The sequence below is a fragment of the Colletotrichum gloeosporioides genome, assembly GCF_011800055.1.
Source record: "Colletotrichum gloeosporioides strain Lc1 chromosome Unknown consensus_74, whole genome shotgun sequence".
In the NCBI taxonomy this organism is placed as follows: Eukaryota; Fungi; Ascomycota; class Sordariomycetes; order Glomerellales; family Glomerellaceae; genus Colletotrichum; species Colletotrichum gloeosporioides.
The window spans coordinates 821,896-844,372 of record NW_025544719.1 but is presented as its reverse complement, the minus strand read 5'-3'; the positions used below and the strand labels follow the sequence as shown (position 1 = coordinate 844,372).

Genomic DNA, 22,477 nt, shown 5'->3' with positions numbered 1-22,477 from the left:
TCCTGACATCCGGCCCCCCTTTCCCTTCCCCATCGAACGCGTCGCCCGCCTCACAGTTCCTTGTCCGATCTCTTAAGCTCGCATCCGTGATTACTGTGTACATGTCCAGGCATCTTGCAAACCTTTTCTCATTGCTGTCAGATGTGTCTACCTCTCACGAAGAAGGCGTACGCATTGCATCTGCACATACTTCTGACAGAGTTGGCGAGCAACACTCTGACCGGAGGAAACCCCGGCGAACCAATACCCACCCACCGGAAAGAGGTGCCGCAACGGAGCAAAGGTCCGAAGTCAGAAATAGAAGAAAAAGAGGGTTTAGACGTTTTCTATCGATGAACAGAGAGAACGCTTCGATGGATGGTTTTCCGGCCGTTCGTGGGAAGAGCTCCATTGTCTCAGCGCCGTTGGGCAAGCCCCGTCCGCTGCCACTCTGGCCATAAATCACCTTATCTCGACTCAGAAATGGTATGTCAGTGAGTTTTCCGGGGCAGACAGACAGGCAGGGCTAGGCCCGGAATGTGCCATCGACTTCGGCCAGTGTATCCCGTCCTGGCCTACATTGTCTTTGCCTTAGCTCCAGTGTCTGAGGGTAGGGCTCACGGAGGTGGCTTCTCCCGCGCGGAGATGTCATTGGATCGCCGAGTGGTGGCAGCAGCAGGAAGAGAGACAGAGACAGGTCCCTTGGTGCTTTCTTTCTTTCCCCGACCGCACACATTCTCGTTACTCAGACACACACACACATAGGCCTAATTACATCGAGGTGCTGACTGACACTGTTGATGTACATCCGTCAATGGCCGGAGCAAAAGTCAACTGGCCAGGCAAAAAGTGTATGTCCACGTACCTTACCCTCCGCGAAATGGCCCTAGCATCCCACACAGGGCAAACCAGGAGGGAAAGCTTTTTCATCCTTTCCCTCCTACGGCCAAGTGCCGTGGGCGTGTGCTGCAAGACGGTTGATGGGGTGCGGGTGCATGTGCCTTGCTGCATCCGCGGCCACTGTCCGTCTCCTTGCACGCGCGCCGGCGCTTTTTCTTCTGATTTATTGTGAGAGATAATTACTTTTATGAACCGTAGATTTGCTTTTTTCGACTTGCTTCCGTGTCTTGTGTCTTGCATATTGCTCGATCAATCTTATTCCTCTCTGCGGCTGATCGCGCGATTCCCTCCTCCACTTGCCGACACCCACACACCAACACATGCATCAACACACCCCTCACCCCTGCCACGGCACCCCCCCTGCTCCCGTCCCGTTTTCCGCGAGATGTGCACCAGGTGCTAAGGCCCCCCTTGATGTCGATCCCAGAGCTGGCTGGCCCTTGTCGCGCTTTTTGAAGGGTGCCTTTCGCCCCCAAGTTGAATCGATTCTTCATTTCTTCCGCTGCTGTTGTTTTATCTTTTCGAGATTATCTGGCCAAGAGACGGTCAATTGATACAATTGGCATACCCATCATCGCTTGATCCCCCCTTGATTCCGCCGGCACCTGTCGTCGTCGTCGTCGTCCTACCTATCCTCCTCGACGGCACATCCATCCTCTCTCTCACCACTATCCTCGTATAACGACAGCAACAAGCCATCGGAACACACCAGGCGCAATGTGCCGCCTCATCCTCTTCGCGGGCACATGCACCCGCTGCAACCAGTCCCTGACGTGGGCCGAGCTCTCCCAGCAGCTCTCCTGCCTCGAGGCCAAGAACGCCGACGAGTTCGGGGGCTGCCGCCGCGGCGTCGACGTCGAGACGCACGCGTTCGACCAGGAGTGCGACGCCTGCGCCGGCGAGGACGAGGGCGTCGCCGGGATGGATTTCGGGGAGCAGCAATATCAGGCGGCGCAGTACCACAACCATCAACAATATCACGAGTATGCCCAATATCAACTCCAGCAGCAGCAGGGTCAACAGCACGATTTCGGGTCAGCATCATCACATTCAGCAACTACAGCACCGGGGTCGATGAATAAGCGGTCTGGTGCGAGAGACGAGGGGGAGGGGAGGAGGAAGAAGAGGGCGAGGACGTGAGTTTCGGGAGTACGAGAGGCTCGATTGGGAAGGTTATGATGATGATCTTTATGGAAGTTGGCCGAGAAAAGGATTCGATTTCGGGATTTGGGCGATGGCGTTTTTTGAAGGGACACGGTACAAGGACACCGGCATTCGGAGTACATTGGCAATGGAAGAAAGCGTTTTGAATTAGGGAGCGATGTTGCATTTTGGCATTTCGCATGGATACCAAGAGGACAGGCAGGGACGCATGAAAACCACATCTCGGAGGATAAGCAGCGAGACGGGATGTTTCTCGTTCATTCGCAAGGCAGCAGCAAGATGCAACAGGGAATTGATGAGCTGTTGAATGCGATCAGAAAAGTGTATGGGGGCAAAGCGACGGATACCCTTAGGGCCGCGGTCTAGGAGGCCTAGCCTACGTTAGTGGCGTGGCGATCGGGAGGGGCTGTTAGTGAGGGGAGCCGGCCGGCTTGGCTTGCGGGTGATCCCCACGACATGCGCATCTCGATGGAGGTGAAGTATTACGGCATCTCGCTTGGCGGCAGTAACGGCAGTTGATGAACAGCTTAATCAAAAGTTCGATCCAAAGCCAATGCACTTCGTGCTGATGATGTATGGCCCACTTAGACACGTCTTCAAGATAGAATTTCCATTGTTCTACGGCAAGTCTCTAACAGCACTTCATGTCCCTCCAGATGGACCAGCACCTCCAGGTTATGTCCCGCGACTTTCACTAACCCCTGACGGCCACTGGCTCCAGTCTATGTTTGTGGCATCCAGCAAAGGGTTTCCTTCCATTAAATCCCATTCAACCAGGTCTGGTTGATCATCCTGCTGTTGTGGAAAGTAGTCGTCTTGAACTGAGAACACTGGCAGCCCAGGCACTTGCATCTGTGGCATATCCCAAGACGGGATTCCAACGTTGAACGACGCGCCATTATCATGGTTCTCTAGGACCCCAAGATCCGGATTGTTCGCGTCTGACACATGGGCATCGATATCGACTGAGACCGGTCCATGCGAGGCGGCTTGAGGAGTAGCCACGTCTTGCTCGTCACGTCGATCTTGACTTTGCTGGTAAGAATGCTCCAGAAGTGGCTCCAAGTGGCGGAGGAAATCATGAAGTCGGCCCATCAAATCAGGAACAACATTGTCCAGGGCTCTAGCAGCTTCTGTCTCAAGTAGCTCACGCAGCCGCGGCGGAACCTCACGACGCACGTGTTCAGGCCATGACTCTGCTTGAGAGAGTAAAGATGTGTCTATGTCATAGTCTAGAAGGTATGTCAGTGATAATTAAGGCAGTATACTCCATAGTATCACTCACAAGGGGTCGGAACCTTATTATCCATTACATCAAAGAGTAGCCTGTAGATTTCTGTCCAAAACTCCCTCTCCGACTTTGCTCCTTTGGTCAAAATCTTCAGTCTTGAGGCTGTTTTATGGTTAAACTTGTCACATGGCTTTTGGATGGAGACAACTTTGCAGGGAGGTTCAGCCCTGGAATGGGTGTCAAATGCAGCATCCTCTTTCAGGTCTTGGTGACACCTTCTACATCTGTAGAGCGGTTTTTCGTGACACCGCAGTAAATGTTCTCTTGAGTCATGTTAGACCAAATTCCACAGAAGACTCAGTCACAATAGAAACTTACTTGACTCGGCGGACTGATTTCCACCCAGGTCCCATACAGGTTTTCTCTCGACGATATTTCCAGGGGTTCCACTTGAAGTAGGGGCAAGCGAACAACACTGGTGAAATCCTATTCTCAGAGGGTCTGTGCCGTTTCTTCGATTGGCCATCATCGCCGCTGCTGTCGCCATCACTATCATTTCTCTCTCGGCCCCGATCCTGCGCATCACGGCTTGGATCTCCCTTTGCTTCTTGTCTGGATCGCTTCGTGGTGTTGGAAGACCGATAAACTGCTTTGCCTTTGGCCTGTGACCGACTTGTCCCCGTATCGTCCGTGTCCATTGCGCCAGGAGTCTCGCATGTCCCATATGCTTCCTCCAGATATGCGTCCAAATTCAGGATGAAGTTTCTCATGATATCGTTAACAATCTCTTCCCGTTTCTCGTCCAAGGTTTGGGGCCTTCCAGAAGACGACACAGAAGTACTTTCTGCCGAAGAATCTTCCGTATCGCTTCCGAGACCCCTGTCAACTTCTGTCTCCTTAGGTTTCTCCTCGGGTATCGGGTTATCAGGCAATGATGCGTTCTCATTCACCGATTGTCGCTTGGAGCCGTCTGTCCTATCTTCCGAATACGTCCCATGAATTGGGCCAAGTGGTACATCTGACTTCGAAGCGGTATCTCTTAGGTTACTCTCGCCGCGATAAAAGAATCCGCTTGTACCGTCGTGACTGAGACTTCTTTTGAGTCGTAGTGGACCTTTGGCTGAGAATCCTGGTTGATACTGTCGAATGGGCAAAGACGCAATGGTTTGGTAATCACTTGTCTCGTCGAATTCGAAGCTTGGGTCCAATGTTCGAGTCCCTCTGCTGAAAATCTCCGCAGGCAGAATTCCCAGACGGTCGATGCAGTAATCTGGATCAAACCGCCCGTTTGCCAAACACTTGAAGATGCCCGTGATGAGATGACGGGGTGCAAGAAGCCTCTCACAATTTCTGAGAACTGCGCATAGAAACATCCTACTCGTCTCGTCACCATCGTCCACCAAGCTTGCGTTCTTCCAGATGGCGAAGATTGTGCCGAGAATGAAGGGGTGTTCGTCGACGATGATTCTTTCCAAGAGAACATCATCCGAAAGGTATTTCCAAGCAGGCGTAGACGTGATTTCCGGCATTGAACTGGTACGTGTGGCTTCGATGGCCTCAGTTGCTCCATGTGCCCAACTAAACAATCGCCAGCCGTTTCCGACATGGTCTGCGCTGTCCATGAAAACTTCGCCAGATGCCATCGCCTCTTTCATGTATTGGATCATGAGACGCGTCAACTTAGGATAGTCGGCTGCTGAATCTCCTCTGTTATCATTACTCAACAGATTGGTCTCGTTGAAGACTTCCAACTTGTCCGTATCTTTCCCAGACCCTAGAGAGATGGACGCTTGCGTAGAATTCTCCAGACCAGAAAGGGCCGACGATTCCAAGGCCTTCGTAGTCTCGGGGCTATGAAGCCTGTGGTTGCTCGCTGAGTCTTCCGGGCTCGCAGATGATTCCGGTTCACCTGTATTATATTTTCGCATCTCCCATTTCTCTAATCTGTACACCAGTTGTCTCTTTCTAGAGAATATGTCAGTTGAGAAAAAGGGGATGCTTGCACATATAACTTACGTGACTTGAATATAATGATGGTTTTTCAAAATTTCCCTTACCTCTTCCAAAGTTTTAGTTGAGTACAGCTCAGTAATAATAGGTTTAAGTCTCTCCCACTCGCCCTGAGGCTTCCTGCGAGCTCTTGTCTTGTTATTCATTGGTGCGCGGGGTGTCCTGGCGCTCTTCTCCATCAGAAAAGAATGCGTTTCGACGTTCTCTACCGTAGGAGTAGGGCGGGATTGTACGTGTAGTAGCTCAAGTAATACTGAAAAGTCGTGGCAAACTTCTTGAGATATCACGCTCGCAGCTTGATCGTGGTATATTGGGAAGTGTTTAATGGAGATGGCCATGAATCTATAAGACTGTTATGTGCGCAATGCGTCTTGCGCGCAAAAGCGCACTCAACCGCTTTCTATCCATGCTCAAATCGGCATAGCCAGTCAGGATCCGTGACGTGTTACGGCGCTTACGAGTTTCACGCGGCGGAGATGATTGGTAGTTGTCATCTATGCGGGGACTGAACCCGGGGGCCTGACTGTGCTGTGATTGTAAGGGCGAAGATGCCATTGGATGCAACTTCCTCCAAGAAAGCGTCCTTGTGGATTGCGCCGCGGTTGTCACTGCTGAGAGAGGCTTGGAAGAACGCTGGTTCTTAGTTGAGAGACTTCTACGATTATCCATGGATAGTACCGAGTGGCATGCCCGAAAGCCATCTTGCCTAAGAACATGTCAGGGCAACGATGTAAAAACGGCATCCGAATCTCTCATGCTCCTCTGCACTACCCCTGACTTGAGAAATGCAAGCTCACACCGTCCACCACCCCAAGATGACCTGGCCCTGACATTGAAGGCGCTGGTCTCAGATCATGAAGTCCAGCCCAGCCACTCACAAAACTCCGACCTAGGTCGTGGCATTGGTAGAGCAGGCATTTGCAGTCTAACGATCTCCATCTCTTCACATGGACATGCGGGCGTGGCCCAAACCGCTCGGCCAACAATGCGGCCCTCTTCGTCTACCAGCAGGCAAATGCCGCCTGGGTTGGTGTGAAAATAACCGAGCCCCGGAAATCGATACATTGTCATACCGTGAACTTGCGCACGATCATTCTCGATGAAAAGTCCAGCATCATTGACCGAAGCAGCACCACATGCTGCACATTTGACCCAAACACGGAAGCGGCGCCAAGTAAGGTGTAAGATGTTGCCGTGCCTGCCTTGGAAGTCATAGCGAGATTCTTCTCGCTCTGCCCATGTGTCTAGGATTCCCAGGGCGTCGATTATGTCAAATATATCATAGGGGCTCTCTTGGGGCCATGGCTGACCTAGTGGGACCTTGGATAGCGCGAGTATTGTCTGCTCTAGCTTTTGTCGGCGGTCGCCTGTTGACAAGGCTTCCATCATATTCTCCTCCGATTCAAACAATAGCCGCGAACCAAACGCCTCTGCAAAGCTATCCACGTTCGGCGTTGCAAGATTATAGGCGCAGAAGTGGGCAAGATGATCATAACGCCCATCCCACAACTCGGATTGATACACATTGCCGGCTCTTTGCATCTTGATCAGAACATCTCCATTGTCTGCAACGCGGAGAGCATTGTGGTGTTCTGGCTGTGATGTCATATGTCCCAAGGGAAATGCCTGCGACATATGTTAGTTTCTAATTGACTTTTTCTGCTGGCTTGAATATTGGTAATTGCGTGATGGCATTCTTCCGCTTAAAAATAGATGATGTCGAAATAAAACATCTCAGCGGCTCATGATCTAGGAAAGAGGCATGTGCAACATACAGAAAAGAAAAAAGTAGGAGAAAAAGCCGAAGAGATGCGTAGATACTGACATAGACATCATTGTAGCCCTCGTTAACATTGTTGGCTGGCATGTTTCGGACATCCAAACCATCATCGGGCCCAAACTCCGGCGTCACCAGCAACGGGGTATAGTCGCCATCTCTCAAGCAACGATGTGCCAGATTGAGGTACATTTCGTCCCAGTCGCAGCCGGCTAGCTTCGTAGTCGAGTAGCCGGTGATAATGCCTTGAAGGGCATAAAGGAAATCGTTCTTATCGCGGCATCCCCGACGAGACAGCAGAGCAAAAGCGAGACCGAAATTACGACTTTTCGAGTTCGCACGACACAGATCGAGTGACCCTAGATTCCAGGGCATGATGTTCTTTCCAATCTCAAGTCGCTCTTCGAGATCAGTACCCCCATTCTTCGCAATCTGCTCGCCCCAAAACTGATTCAGCTGCGGCTGATAGAGTTGCACCGAGTCCTCGCCATGCAGTTGCTTCTCTGAGTCCATGACCCGAACCTTGGTGCTTCGGATGTACTCCATTGCAGTCCAGACACGGCTGTACCACTTGGCGTTGCAAATTCCAATCATGCCCTCCAGACGAGCTGCCTCCTCTGTGGCATGGAGGAATTTGTCCACCATCGTCGGCGTGACATCGTCTAGATGAACGACAGTTAAAGTTGAGCTAGCATAGATCTTGTGCACCGCCTCGAGGATGTATGTTTTGAAAGTCGGCGACCACTGCCTTTGCTCATTAGCAAATCAAAGAAAGCTAGCAGGGAAGCTATCCTAAAGAGTGCGACTGGACTGTAGTACTTAGAACTCCAGTCTCTCTAATTTGATCGACCACGAAATTTGTCATTGGCCATGAAAAGCGTCGATTTCTCTGCGTGGGAGCTGCTTGGATATTACCCCGCACGCTTTTGTGTTGCAGTCTGCAGTCCACTCGCACCATGGGATAACTTGTACAACGTACCTGAGGCACGCTGATATAGTCATGCCACACTTCAATGTCCTGGCCTAATGCTTTAGAGATGTTCTGAGCTATCTCCGTCGGAATGCGGAAAACCAGACGCTGCAGATCCGGGCTATCGAGCCCCAAGCACTCTTGGTTTTGAATTTCCGAAATACCCTCATGCCAAACATGGGAAACGGTGGCATATTGAACATTGCCCTTTAGCAAACACGACAGATGACGATCGTGTAGTATCAATTCATGGTCGTCTGGGGTCCTGAGAATCCTGGTTTCGTGTTGCTGTTCCTTCCCGGGTGGGAGAACTTGAAAGGTTCGGACCATTGCCTCGCCAGAAATAATCTGCCAACACGCGCAACACCGGACACCAGGCTCATTGCCAAGGCGCCAGATATCTCTCAAGTCTGAGTACGGCTGGTTCGACATTTTCCGGATTTAGAGCTTAGGCTACTAGATTGTGTATGCTTGTAAGACGATCGCAACGGTCTCGGGCGTACAGAGGTGGACTATGCTTGCGTCAATTTCACAGGCTGTCAGCAAGGCTTCGGGAGAAAATTGCCGCATGCCCATGCTCAACTTCGCGGCTTAGGTATGTTCAAGGATCAGAATCCTCACAGTGAAGTGGGCCCATCGGGTGAGTCTCCAATATCCAGTGCATACGAGGTGGCACGTAGCCTCACCTGGTCACCTTCGTCACATTAGTACCGAGTCTAGTTGGACCGTTTCCCAATTATGCATAATCCGTTCATCCCGAGAGCCTGATACCCCTGCATGCTGACCACCAACAACTCGCTGCCAAGGCGCAGCCTGCTTCTTTCCCCAGCCTTCGTCCTTGCGGGTTTGCTTCCCATGGCAGGCTGTCCTTTGAATCGGGAATCTATTTATACGTTTGATGGGAATTTGAGCTCTGTTGAACAAAAAAGGGGCTTTCGTGTCCACCTGACTCACAATCTTTTCCTGATATATTTTTTCCCAAGTTCATCCCCAAGCAAGATCACTTTTGTTTATCAAACGAATGAACAAAAACCTACTTTTTGTTTCTATACACCGCTCTGAATCTCTACCAACATGGTGAATATAGAAATGAGAAGTCATCCCTATCAAAAGCTTCCCGAGACAGTTGCAAATACTCAAGTCAGAGCACCTCACACATGTCACCAGAACGTCGGACGGCAGCGTTGGTCGCGTCTGATCTCAGAGTGGTATCTTCTCTTTTTATATGCACTATTCTGCGTCGTCTTCGCGTTCAGCATGTGGAAAGGTCTTGATGGCAAGTCTTTCGCCGTTTCTGGACGCTCACTACGACTCGACAGCTCATTCAGACTCACCCAAACCGACGTGTCCACGATAATCTCAGCTTGCCTTGTCGCTGGAAGAGCCCTAGGCACTGCGTGGCAGGGCCTTGCTGCGTGGAGGTGTATCTTTATTCTATTTGAAAAGACTGGCCTCTCTCTCGAAGATGCTAATGTCGTGGGTTCCTGGAAGCTACCACCGTGGTCAATTATACGGTCAAGGTCATCATCCCGGCCAAATGGAGGTACCACGAGACTTCTTGCAATACTGTCTCTCCTTCTTGCCTGGCCTGAACAGCTCGCCAGTCCGCTGGCGACCGGCTCCGTGTCTTGGGTGCCAATCTTATCTTACGACACGGACTCAGTGAAGGTCATTTCTCTGGGCTTGGCGTCGCCTGGCGACGGATGGGCCAAGTACAAAAATGGCCTCAACATCCGCCGGGGCCTGGTCCAAATGGCTGCCGGATTCGCAAGCCCGAAGGCAATGACACCCCTCGAGTACAACAAGGGGTCCTTGACCCAAGCGCGTCGCATGGGAACTTTCCTCGGCTCTTACACCAACGGTACGGTAGTTCAGAATGCCACGGTGCCCATCTTCAAGATTGAGTCCTTCCAATGGATCACCGATGAATCGCAGATACCCCCAACGATTCTCCGGACCTTGCAGGATCCTAAGACCAAAAATCTCAAATTCGCCGAGGACGAGACGCAGATGACAAACGCCTTAGGGGCAGCAACTCTTCTGAAAGACCAGCCCTGGAAAGTGCCATCCACGGAGGCATTGCCCGAGGCAATCGAGGTTTTGAAGAAAGTTCAATATGCCTCAATCTATGTGTTTTCCGGAGGGAAGGAGGAGGAATACGATTGCCATAAAAGCATCGGCTACACCAATAACACCGAATTTGGCCCCCGCCGCCTGAGATCCATCTTGTTAAAAGCCGTCGCGAAGACCGTTCCGATTGCATCGCCGTTGCCAAGCTCAGGATCAGTGCAGGAATAACACACTGCAACTAACCGGGCCCAACGTCCAACAGTTCGCCATGCTTCATTGCCTCGAACATCATTATTTCCACGAGCGAAGAGGTGTTGCCAGACAACCTCACCGGAGAGACATTGGCTATGATGCAAGAGGTTCACACAGTTGTGGCATCTTTACGTATGAATGACCCAGAAACCTACATGGGGGGACTGGAAGATGCCCTGCGCGATTCGCTCGTTCGGATCTACCAAGGAACATGGAGTGCATTAACAGAGGCTTTCTCACCTAGCACCTTCCCGGGAGGGATCGGAAGACTCGAAACCAGAGGTTGGGAGCCAGTGGAGGCTCTTCGGGCGGAGGTTTCGCCTGTAAGGATTCTTTCGTGGTTAGCTACTAGTATTAGTATGTTGTTCATCTTTTCTAGTTTCTTAGCGTTAGTTCTCGACGCATTCTCTGATGGAAAGACGATAAGCAACCCGGTAATTGCAGCTGTTATGTTAGACAGCTCTGGGGTTATTGAAGCGGATGATACTGGTCTTTTTAATGCGGTGGATATCAGTAAGGATCGTGGGAATGATACTAGCGGAGACTGCGCTTAGAAGTCAGAAACGGGAGGGCTGGGACGAGCGACTACAAACATCCGCGATTAGTACCGGAGGAAACGTCGGCGGCTTATCTTAAAGTTAGTTGCAACTGCTAGGAGGAACTGCATGTATCATCCACGTTGATCATCTGTATTTCTTAAGCTTCTGCTCCGGACTCGGTGACTTGCGACAGCTTACTTAGACTTTGAATTCATTCCTACACCTTCTTGCAGCCGAATACGACAGGTTTTCTTCGTGATCCTCCGTCCTGCGAGCGAACACTCCTCTCATAGATGCTTCGAAATCGTCGAGTGATTACGAACTTGAAAAGCTCAAACATATGAAAGTCGTGGTGTTTGGGATCATGGCGGTATCACGAGTTGGTTACGTCTATTCAACCAGAAGAGATAATTAATGCAGCCCATTTCTCCTTAATGATATTCCTCTGCGCATTTTGAATGCGAGAAACAAGAGTAGCGATGCCCCTTAACCACTTCTCTACAGGTACATGAATGATGCTTGCTCACGATCTTCCTCCACGACTTCTACTACCTAGTCGTCATCAAACCATCCGCCAGGAATGCGGAGCGGCGGGTTCTCGATAAGATCCCAGAATTCCCCAGCGAACTCATACGCGTCAGTATCCCAGACAAGGTACCAGTCCTCAGGTCGAGGACCGTATTCAAACGAGACCAGCCGCATGTTAAAAGCCTCGTCCCTGTAGCTCCCTCGCAGCAACTCCGAGCCCCGCCGGTGTCGAAGAGGACAGCTCGAATAAAGATATATGGCGAGTTCCCGCCTACCGTACTCCGCCAGATCTATGCCCACAGACTGCAAGTCCTCTAACCAGAATTTCATGGCTCGAGACACCCCCTGTATCATCCAACGTGGTTCGCGACGTGCGCTCATATATCCACAGTCAAGACGACATTTATTGGACAAGCCGCAGAGAAATGGCGTCACGTCGTCTCGCATGAATGTACCCAACTCAGTGAGCTTCGAGAGAGAGATTCCAGCAAGATACCATCGCACAAGTTTCCGCCAGAAATAAAACTTGTGAAAGCGTCTGAGGCCGATCTTTCCCTCGGTTTTATCTCTACGAACCCACGGGCTGTCCCAACGACCAATAGGCGTCTCTATGAAATACTTCTCTGCAAGCCCTTGCAGACTTAACCCTCTACCTGGATTCAAGAAGCTTTTGTCATAATGTCCTTCAACTGCCCTCAAAGCAGCTGGAGTAATACCAGCGCTCAGGCTGAATTGCTCCAGTAAAACTTTTGGACTGACTTTGGACCACGAAAGGTATGCAAACCGAGCTTGAGGAGGCAACTGCAGGTACTCTTGGTATCGGTCCCCGGCCATTATTTGTATAACACCAGGAACCCTCCAGATGTAATCAGGAAAAGCGTATCTCTTGGACCTCCGAGCGCCAGAGAACATTACGTCAATCTCTTCCTCAAGAGCTCCCAAATTCATCATAATCTTAACAATTCCGGTGAGCGCCGTGTCGGAATAGCCGTACATTCCGTAAATATACTGAGCAGCTGATTGGCCATCATCGTTGGTTTCTTCAGGGCTCACACCCCAGCTTAGTAATGCTTTGAAGGTGTCTAATTTCCCGCCGTATGCTGCAACCTAAGTCTTTCTGTTAGCTTCTTCTGAAATTATGTATAGGATATAGTCATTGTACATGAAGTAGTGTTCCTCCCTGCTCATCACGATCGAACAGGGAGGCGTCTCCCACGGCTAGAGCCTTCTCAACATCCACGAGCTTGCCATATCTGACATCGTTGAATGTTTTGCTATAGCTATGTCGCTTAATCCATGGCTTTAGACAGATTTGCCAACCGACTTGGGCGCGGTACGTCTGCAAGTCAAAGACCCTTTGGGACATCCATCTTGGGAGCTGTAGGCGGACTTGGTGCACTACGGATATGTTAGCGCAAGCATTCATGTCGAAGTTGTGTCTCAATGAGCTTGCCGGTGCTATTTGGGAAAAAGGAATTCTGAGATTGCTTGTAGGTGAAGCCTCCGAAGAAAGGCGCCTTTTGCCACGGAAGAGGCTTCGGGCCCACCTCGTAACCCATTGGGCGTCTCATTTCGAACCGATCGGAATTGCTTGTGTCGGTCTGCCCCTCTTGCGAGTCATCCACAACAGTGTCCAGTGAACTTGGTCCCGAATCTTGAACCAGTTCTACTACAGGCTGAGACTTCATAAAAGCCCTACAAGAGTCAGTTTCTATTCACATTTTGAGCGAAGGTTGATGACACCCACATCATATAGCTGTGCTGCGACAGCGAGATCAGGTGCAACGCCCAACCGATCCGTTCCTGGTACTTCCGAATGTCCTCCTTCTTGAACGAGACCTTGAGCTTCGTGATGTTCCTTCTCGATCGCTTCGCAGTGCTGATCCTGGCCTGCATGTCCTCGGCCAAGCTCTCCAGATCATTGACAGCGTCTCGACAGTATTCGATGCTCGCATACAAATTGGTGGCATTGTTGGAGTAGACCTTGTGTCGCTGCTGTTGCACGAAATCGGCCTCCATCCCCGCCAGGACGGGCTTCAGGATCTCTAGCTGTCTCATGATGCGGTTCATCTCTTCGGGGATGTCCTGGATCTCGTCCCACAACTGCTTCAGCTTCATGACGCTGAGGCCGAATTTTCCCGCCAGCTCGGCGACTGCAATCGCGCTGCTGACAACACCGAGCACTTCTGCCATAGTTGCCGTTTGATTTGCGCAGTCATGAAGGTACCTTTGGGATTTCTCTCGAGACTTGAAACCTTCGACGCGCCTCCGGGGATGCTGCTCCCGACGACGTGACTTTGGAAGATGGCTGGGAAGTCGAACAACGAGTGATTTGGGGGGGAAACCAGTCAATCAGGGCTGGAGGCGGGGTTACGTTCGTAATAAGACCCACGGTAAGGTCGCGCTGAGAAGGCCTACCTGCTGAGCTGTAGCATCTAAAAACCAACAGCATTAGTGTTGCAGATACATGCATGATGCGATTGCATTTATGGCGTGTGATTCGATGGCGGCTGGCGGCTGGCGGGACCAACAGGGGACGTCTGCCCACCTTGTCAACCGATTGAAATTATCACTGGGCAATTCAGAATTTGGGCGAGTTTATGAATACGATATGTTGGTCCTTTATCTGGGTACGTATACTGCGAAGCTACTGGACTGAGAACTTACGGAGATGCTTTTACTGCTTTCCCCCCCAGTGTGAAACCCCCTGAACGGGCTCGAAACTCCCTCAACATATCGATTCCTTATTATCCACGCCGTTAGCAAAGGATTTAGCTGAGTTGTGAGAAACAATGGATAATGAGAAACTCTTGGCATCGTAGTCAGCTTTGACCTGACGGTAATCTAGTGCAGAAACTCAGACGGATCGTGATCCGCTCAATCCCTGTCGACATACCTTGAGTTTGTAGTTCCGACGCAGCCCCCCTGCACAAAGACCACGGCAAATTCACCCTGTTCGCGGGCACAGTTTGGGCAAGACTATGAGTATTTGACCTGGGCCCTCTACCGGTCAAGGAAAACATTACAGAAACCCCATACGCAAGCCCTCTGAAGATCATAAAGTCGATCGCGCGCCCTGGCCGATTGTCTGGAGGCGTGCAGTTAGAAGGTCTGTTGCACTAAGCAGGTGAAAGTCACTGTGGACTGCCAGAGGCCATCGACATGCCTTTAGGCGGCCATATACAGGGGAGTAGTTCTTTTGGTACTCGTTGGGCCCATCCATCCCCTGAGGACATAGGTCAAGCGCATGACGAACCGTCTGACAAGACGTTCAAGTATGCCGTACTTACTGGTGCCTCACACAGAAGCACAACCAACACTGGTGTGGGTAGACAGCTGTATCAATCTAAATTATGTATAAACGAAAGTATGTAGTTCTATGCATCATTCCCAATACACAAACGCAAGTTGCATGGATCACTGAATCGTTGGAGGCGGCGTCGGTTGCTTCTTCCGTCTCGGCGGCTCCACCTTGACCGGCTCCGGCATCTTCGCGACCTCCGCCTCTTTAATCTCGGCCTCCGTGACAACCTCGGGCTGCTTGACAAGATCAGACTCCTCCGCCAACTCGATCTTCCTCACGGTCTCATTCTGGTTGACCTCCGGTTTGACAGGCGTGGGCTGGAGCACTTCAATCTTGGCCGGCTCCGGCGCCTTCGCAACATCAGGCTTGGCCTCGACCTCAGGCTTCACCGGCTCCTTCACAGTCTCCTTCTCAACAACCTCAAAATCAGGCTCAATAACCTTGGTTTTTGTCTCCTCCACCCGGGGCGCCTCCGTCTTCACCTCCCGCTCCATCACAACCCCGCTATCCCTCCGCCCATCCCACAACTCCCTCACAGCGCCCCAGTACCTCTCCCCGTCCGTCCTCGCGTGCGCCACATGCTGGCTGCCCTCGAACCTCTCCCTGCCCACCCTGAACCCGACCTCCCGTGCCTCGTTGGCGTGCTTCTCAACATCCCCCCAGTAGATCATCTCGTCCTCGCGGCTGTACAGATACACCCGCCGCTGCTCGCTCTGCAGCAGCGCCTTCTGCTTCAGCGCCGCCCACATCCTGCCGAGAAACCCGTGCCGCCCGCCGAACGGCACCTGGAAGATCCAGAACCAGCCGATGAAGACGTGCACCAGCGGCGCCAGGAACCGTGGGAACACCGCCGACAGCGCGCGGTAGCTGCGCATCCAGTGGAACCCGCCCGGGCACGAGTCGTACACGCTCACGTGCGGCGGCAGGTTGTCAAGCCCCCGGCCCGCGCGGTCGGCGGCGGCGTAGAGCTCGAAGAATTTCGAGAGGTTTGATGCGCCGCCGTTGGAGAAGACGTGCAGCAGCAGCTGGGGCCGCTTCGTCTCGCCGGGCGGGGTGGCGTCCGCGAGGGCCCGCACGACGGAGACGGCGGGCTTGATCTCGCGCTTGGCGATGCGCACCGAGAGCGTGTGGATGAAGGGGCACTTGACCAGCAGGATGCGCGCCGTCGGGTAGATGGCCATGTAGCGCGAGGTGTACTTTGCGATGTGGACGTCCTGGGCGGACATCCAGGCGAAGATGGCGATGAGCTGCGGGGAGCCCGGGTCCGGGGCTGCCGATGGCGGCTCGTAGAGGAATGTGTTTGGGGAGAGGGCCCTCATCTGTGGGAGAGCTCCTTGGGTGGATAATTGGTTTGAGGCCATGCTGGGTGATGTTTTGGCGCTCGAATGGCGGCCTCGGATGTGCTGGAGTGAGATGGGAGATGATGGTGAGTGGGAGTGTGGAGGGAGTGAGGTCGGATATAAAGTAGTGGACCTGAGGTCATGGACGAGACACTAGTTGCATTTAGACGCTGCAAGTTCAGCCTTAAGTTGTGTCTTCTTGGGACGTGTAGTCATGGCAAGGTTGTTAAGGTTGGCAAGGTTACCCCTTCCGGCAACTGCCTCGGCTTGAAACCCCTGGTCGGCGGGGTTGCGAATCCATCCTCAACGGTAATCTAGAGGATTCTCTGAAGGATCGCTGTTGAGAATGGGTCTACGATTCTAGGCGTTCACTGATTGCAAATCGTAGCGGGGAAATGGCGCGGATTGATATGGAAATATGAACCCAACGGGCCGGCGGCAAGACAGCAACAGCCGTCTCGGCGAGATGGGGTAAACGCTCCGACCACTAGTCAATGCAGGCCGATGAAGCTGGCGATTGAGCAATCGTCAGGCTTGAACGATTTCATGAGTTGACGTTTAATTAATTTAAATTTGAATACGGTGTGGCAGCTCTTACCAAGCCGTTGCATGGCAACTGTTCGTACGAAGATGGCATCAATTGTACCACAGAGACGTGCTGCTCAGTTCAAACCATGTGAAGGACAGACTGTTTCAGCCGAAGTTGTCAACGGTATCCCAGCTAACAAAGTATTGAATCACCAGTCAGCCTCGTTTCCCGTACTAGTCAGTTCAGTTCAGATGAAGTTCCATAGGTGACATGGAAGCAGTCGTGACAGGCCGGGAAGAACATTATGTCTACGAGCGCGGCAGGGGGAAGGCTATGCGGACGATGTGCCATCTCGCATACCGCATGAATGACAAACACACCACACCTCGCGGCGTCTGGCAGGCGTCTATCTTACTTAGCTGTGGCAAGGAATGTTTGTCCCGACATGAGTCTGCACCACGGCCGCCTTGGCTGCAGCTGCCAATGTGCCAGAAGACCCTAGAAGAGGCAGAAACCCCAGGCGCCTCGCCGTTGGAATTCTTCGTTCCAAAATTTTGATTGCCCATGTCCTGACGGCTGTGTCCTGACAACTCGCCCCTGGATGGCACCTCGGACGGCAGCTGCAGGTTCCCGTTGAGCGTGGACACCACAGCTGGACGTCGGACGTAGACATTGAACCGAGATTGAGAGCTGCGTACGCCGTTTTGGACCAAATCCAGGACTGTTTGAAGGTTGGTACATTGTCTGGATTTTCCCGACAATCAATCGACTCCATGGCTGTTAAGAGACGGCGATTAGTATAGATGCCGTTCAGCGAATTCAACATTCACGACCGGCCAGTCGTTTGAGCAGTGATAAGTGAACGGTCTAAACCTTGAGTCGCATCACAGCTCGTGTTGTGAACATGTGCAACTTCAGTCGGGTACATATTCGCGGCCAGCCCCGTTCGTTCCGTGATCCCGTCAGACGGATGAGAGGACTTGAACGGTTCCAAGTCCAAAGGCCCGATTGACTTGGACGAGTTTGGATCATGAGGTCGGGGCGAGTGCGGTGAAGGAAATGAGTCCAATGGCAAACAAACGGGTGATCGGTAGTTGTTGACTCCCTTTAAAGTCACGATGCATCTGATGGAGGAAGACTGGGCACGGGTTAGCTCCGTCATTTGAAGATGAACCAGAGAAGGAAGACGTCTGGGTTTACCTGAGGCAGCAAGGACATGTATCACGACAAACAGGGAAGCAGTTGCCGTTTCCATGAGCTCCTCCCGGATGCGACGAGGTTACCGAACGAGACAGGCGCAGGGTCGCCCCTATCGTGACTTCTGCGACGGCAACCACCCTCTCGGCCCCTTCCCCCTTTCGCGAGCCACGCCTTCCCGGCGACACAGATAACTCAGGAGGAGGAAGCGACTTCCCGACGACTGCCTCCCGTCGTCAGATGCCGCACTGAATCTGACGCACCTTCCATCTCTCTGTCCTCGACCCCTCCTTATTACCTCCCTCCTTCGTTCTAAGATTTCGAATCTCGTCTTTTACAACCCATCACTCCTTTCTCTCCAGCTGCCTCACCCAGAGACTCCAGCTATTGAGCCACTCTTTCGTTCACTCTCTTGTTCATTCTCTCGTTCCACCAGACACTCTTTTCTTGTACATTCCTTCCAGGTCTCTCTGCCATCCATCGCCATGAGGGTCGCCCATGTCCTCTCCTCCCTCGTGGGAGTTGGTGTGCTCACCACTAACGCTGCTGTCATCGACAAGCACAAAACCAACAGCATCGAAATCATCAGCCCCCTCAAGGGCATCAGCTTCCAGCGTCTCAAGGCTCATCGTGAGCCTATCGCTGAGGATGTCCTCGGCCGTACCCAGCCTCTCAAGGCCTTCCGCGGCAAGATTGCCGGCCACAACGCCGCCACGGCCCTGCAAGCTGCTCAGCCCAAGGACCTCTCCAATGCCTACCAGAACATCACTGCCCTGACCCCCTACGGCACCCAATACTCCATCGAGGTCATCTGGGATGGAAAGCCCCTCAACATGCTGTTCGACACTGGCAGCAGCGACACCTGGGCTGCCAGCACCAATCTTTCCTGCGTCAGCATGACGGGTACCGTCGCCTACCCTCAGGAGGCATGCGCCTTTGGCCCTGACCTCATTGACGGATTCAAGTACGGTCCTGTAGAGGACATCCATTTCGCCCTCAGCTATGGCTCTGGCGAGAAGGCGTCGGGCCCTATGGGATACAGTGACATCGAAGTCGCTGGCATCGTCGTTCAACAGCAGCAGGTTGGCCTTGCCAATCTCACACACTGGTACGGCAACAACTACACAAACGGCATCCTTGGTATGGCCTACCCTTCCATCACGAGTGCCTTCACTGGCGATGCCACCGAGAAGCGTCCTGCCTTCCAGGTGCCGTACCAACCCTTCTTCACCAGTATGGTCCAGCAAGGACTCTCTGCAGACTCCTTCAGCGTGGCTCTCGTCCGCAACTCCTCTGGTGTGATTGCTTGGGGTGGCCGCACTGGCGTCACCATCTCGAGTCCCACGGCCTACACAGACCTCATCATCGTAAGTCGCCTTCCTCGTCTTCCCTTCACTGATCGCAACCCCAGCTGACATGCCGAAAGACACAAATCAACACTGAGCGACCAGAATCCGCCTGGCAGTACTCGTACTACACGATTCTTGTCGACGGCATCAGGTGGGGAACAACGACAGACGAGAGGAAGTTCCCCTACATCGTCGACACGGGAACCACCATGATGTTCGTCCCTCCTCCTGTCGCAGAGGCCATTGCCAGATCTTTCTCCCCCAGCGGCATCTACATGTTCCAGTACGGCTCTTACTTCGCGCCCTGCGACGCCGTTGCTCCGCGTGTCGCGGTGGTCATCGAGGGCAACAGCTTCTGGATCAACCCTGTGGACCTCATCTTCCGCAACATGAAGGATCAGCTCACTGGATACTGCCAGATCGCCATCACAACTGGAGCTACTGGTCCATATGTCCTAGGATCCGTCTTCCTGCACAATGTCGAGGCTTATTTCGACGTCGGCGCTGCCCAGATGCGATTCTACTCCCGGCAGACCTTTGGTCCTACGCCCGAGGCCTCAATTGGTCCGGATCGTGTGTCGGTCTAACAAGTTCAAGAGTCCCGGTTTATTTTCTGACGAGTAGAGATAGGTGTGGATGAGATGCATCAGTTATCATGTCGCGCATCAGAATTGTCGAGAGATTGATTTGCTCCAAGCTTCTGGGGTCTGTGGGACCAGGAAAATTGCTTTGCCAGAGATGTGGTTGTCGGTTGCTAGATACTTAGGTTGGCAGAGTTCAGTCTAAGCATGCCACTTGCCTCATGTTTCCTTTGATGAGTGATTCTCTCGATTCATGGTCCATGATGGAGCTCCCTTGCCTCGCTCAGTGACATTTTGGGTAAGTGGACATCATTGTAGCTAGGCAGTGTAGCTTCCCAGATGCATTCACAGAGACGGCAGGCAAGCAAACCTAGCGCAACTGGCGTTCCACAGTGGACAGTGCTGAAACCAGAGGGCGACTCGGGACTTATCGGAGTGGCGACGGAGTGCTTATCGCAGACACAGTAGCCTTATCGATAACGGGTGTGACCTCACCGGTTCATGGGTACGGATTTCTGCCACTTCATTCAACAGTTCGTGATCCAAGCCTGTTGCAACCCTTCGCCTTCACCGACTCGCCCTGCCTGACGACACCTGGAACCCCCTAGAGGACACAGGTACCCCTTCTTTTGATTCCTCCTCTGCCTCCTGACTTTCAATCCTTCCATCGCATCTCTCCTCGCCCTCACGATCGGCCGCCCCTTACCGCCCGGTGTGTGCTGCGGTTATTCGGCACTCGCTGCACCGACCGACACTTGGTGCCCTCCGACATCCTCCGCTATTCGTCGGCAAAAGGAAATTCCAGCAGCATCTGGAAGTTCGACACCGGGGCAAAGCTTCTGACAGCAAGGCCAAGAGCGAAGCGTTTCCAGAGCCTCGGAAATTTTGAAGCTTTCCAAATCGGACCAGCACCTCAGCCAGTATGGGTATCGGAGTAATCCCGGCGGGTGCGCCCCTGGTGGACGGCAAGCGACAGCCCAGGAGGCAGCATACCTGGAGCTTCAGCAAGGTACGATCAGTCTTTGATTTCCTTCTGTTGCTTTGTTTCGAGAGTGTTTGGTTTGAAATTGTATTCCGATTTGTCTTTCAGCTTTGTCACCTTCGGCCACCCAGGCGATCCTCGGTGAGGTGCGGCTCAGTGAGAGTCGTGCAGCAGCCACTTGGCTCTCAGAGCATCAGAGCCTCCGATGTTCAGGGACTCGATTTTCCATCCTTGCCGTCACTCTCGCCCCCAGCAGTCTTATTTTTTCCTCAATTGCGCCCAGGCGGTGTGAACAGTCACGCAGGGGGCTCGCTGGCATCTGAGAGAAAAACGACCCCTGAGAAAAGGCCCTGCTGGTTGATACGATCTGGCAATCGTGCCGATTTGCTGGGCCGCCCCCGTGTCGCGTCCCGGCCGGCTGGACTTGCTGGTTCGGAGCAGAGCCACCCAGCAGCATAGGCCCGGCTGGGCTAGAGTGGGGGTGCAACAACAGGATAAAGGAAAAGCCCCCTGACGCGCGTGGTGGTGAGGATTTACCAGCTGCGCAAGTGCAGCAGTATCAGCGGTGTAAATTCTCAATTCCCATAATTTTTTTTTTCCGTCGGCCCAGGTCAGGAGACCCCTTTGGACCGGATGACCTTTTCCCCTGGCGAATTGTACGTGGGGGGATGTCAGGTGCTAGTGGCCAAGCTTGGCTGGCTTGCTCAATTGAGCTGCTGTCTGAAGGCCTTTTCCGTTCTCCTGGCAGAGTGCTGCTGCTGCCGGCTACATGTTTGCACGGCCGGCGTTGTCTCGGTAGTGGCCGGGAATGATCGGACGGAAGAAAAGAATGCATGTTGGCTGGGAGCAGAAGCAAGAATTGGCAAAGTTGTCGAAGGAACAAGAAGTTCTTATTGTTTCTGGAAGTTGAATTGGAATTTCAGTGGTTTACTCTTTTCTGTTGCGACATGAGGGATTCCTTCAGTTTTCGTTTGCAGCTGTGGCTCCGTCATCACCAAAGGCAATTGCAGCATGCGCACAGTAATGCATCCCGGCATCTCTCCTGACGAACCGGCTATGACTGGCGAGTCGGATGGGAGTGTATTTGGCCGTGGGCTGATCTCCACCTCGGCTGTGTTCGGTGAGAGAGCGAGACTTGAGCAAAAGTGCAGGAATTAGCTGGCCTTCACTGGCTGATGAGCGCTGCGAGACGTCCCGTTGAATGCGGGGACGGGGAGCTGAAGCTTGGAGCTGTCACGTTGTGCATATTTCTCAAGGAGATGGAGGCACGGTAGAGGTTCTGGATGGGCTGCTTAGTGGCTGCCCGCCCACCCCCAGGCTGGAAAAGTTCAGGGACCGGAGAGAAGCGGGCACAGGAACGCCAAAATGAGGGGCATCGGACGGGGGGATTGGAGTTGGCATGGGGTCATGATGGAGGGGCGGGCAGGCCACGCCGAGGCTTCACCTTGCAGGACCTGGACTGCCTTACACTACCTTACCTAAGTTACCTTTCCTAAGTTCATGTCAAGACGGCGGTGCACAGCAGGAATGGGCCAATAGTCAGCAGTCTCTGCAGGGTGGTGATCTGGTGCGTCTGCTGCTGCTCCTGGGAATCCCGATTGCAGGGAAAGGAAACATGGAAACATGCAAGCAGCGCTCTGCAGAGTGCGACAGCTGTGTCCGTAGCTGGTGCGCCTAAGTCTGTGAATCCGCCCCAGTGGGTTTGACTCTCGGTTCCGCCATCTGTCTGACCTGATGAGACACCAGACTGATGCGACGAGGTGGGCTATCGTCTA

At 52.8% G+C, this 22,477-nt stretch overlaps 7 protein-coding genes across 7 annotated transcripts; 2 read left to right on the top strand and 5 right to left on the bottom strand.

The window, feature by feature from the left end:
• Positions 1–1,596: 1,596 nt before the first annotated feature.
• On the top strand, positions 1,597–2,019 carry GCG54_00003587 (uncharacterized protein; the record flags this gene model as incomplete). Its single annotated transcript, XM_045403659.1, has 1 exon — positions 1,597–2,019. One exon carries the CDS (start codon positions 1,597–1,599, stop codon positions 2,017–2,019), a length of 423 nt encoding a protein of 140 aa, XP_045259847.1.
• Positions 2,020–2,889: 870 nt separating this feature from the next.
• On the bottom strand, positions 2,890–3,800 carry GCG54_00003586 (uncharacterized protein; the record flags this gene model as incomplete). The annotated part of the gene is made up of 3 exons (XM_045403658.1): positions 2,890–3,275; positions 3,329–3,538; positions 3,653–3,800. Coding segments are annotated over 3 exons (744 nt in total), but the record flags the coding sequence as incomplete, so codon positions are not given.
• Positions 3,801–6,136: 2,336 nt separating this feature from the next.
• Positions 6,137–8,463, bottom strand: GCG54_00003585 (uncharacterized protein; the record flags this gene model as incomplete). Its single annotated transcript, XM_045403657.1, has 3 exons — positions 6,137–6,910; positions 7,110–7,805; positions 8,041–8,463. The coding sequence occupies 3 exons, from the start codon at positions 8,461–8,463 to the stop codon at positions 6,137–6,139; spliced, it is 1,893 nt and encodes a 630-aa protein (XP_045259845.1).
• A 2,981-nt stretch (positions 8,464–11,444) lies between these two features.
• GCG54_00003584 (uncharacterized protein) lies at positions 11,445–12,786 on the bottom strand (the record flags this gene model as incomplete). The annotated part of the gene is made up of 2 exons (XM_045403656.1): positions 11,445–12,527; positions 12,583–12,786. 2 exons carry the CDS (start codon positions 12,784–12,786, stop codon positions 11,445–11,447), a joined length of 1,287 nt encoding a protein of 428 aa, XP_045259844.1.
• Positions 12,787–12,829: 43 nt separating this feature from the next.
• GCG54_00003583 (uncharacterized protein) lies at positions 12,830–13,613 on the bottom strand (the record flags this gene model as incomplete). The annotated part of the gene is made up of 2 exons (XM_045403655.1): positions 12,830–13,115; positions 13,168–13,613. 2 exons carry the CDS (start codon positions 13,611–13,613, stop codon positions 12,830–12,832), a joined length of 732 nt encoding a protein of 243 aa, XP_045259843.1.
• Positions 13,614–14,837: 1,224 nt separating this feature from the next.
• On the bottom strand, positions 14,838–16,085 carry GCG54_00003582 (uncharacterized protein; the record flags this gene model as incomplete). The annotated part of the gene is made up of 1 exon (XM_045403654.1): positions 14,838–16,085. One exon carries the CDS (start codon positions 16,083–16,085, stop codon positions 14,838–14,840), a length of 1,248 nt encoding a protein of 415 aa, XP_045259842.1.
• A 2,190-nt stretch (positions 16,086–18,275) lies between these two features.
• Positions 18,276–19,726, top strand: GCG54_00003581 (Pepsin A; the record flags this gene model as incomplete). Its single annotated transcript, XM_045403653.1, has 2 exons — positions 18,276–19,157; positions 19,217–19,726. The coding sequence occupies 2 exons, from the start codon at positions 18,276–18,278 to the stop codon at positions 19,724–19,726; spliced, it is 1,392 nt and encodes a 463-aa protein (XP_045259841.1).
• Between the last annotated feature and the right edge of the window lie 2,751 nt (positions 19,727–22,477).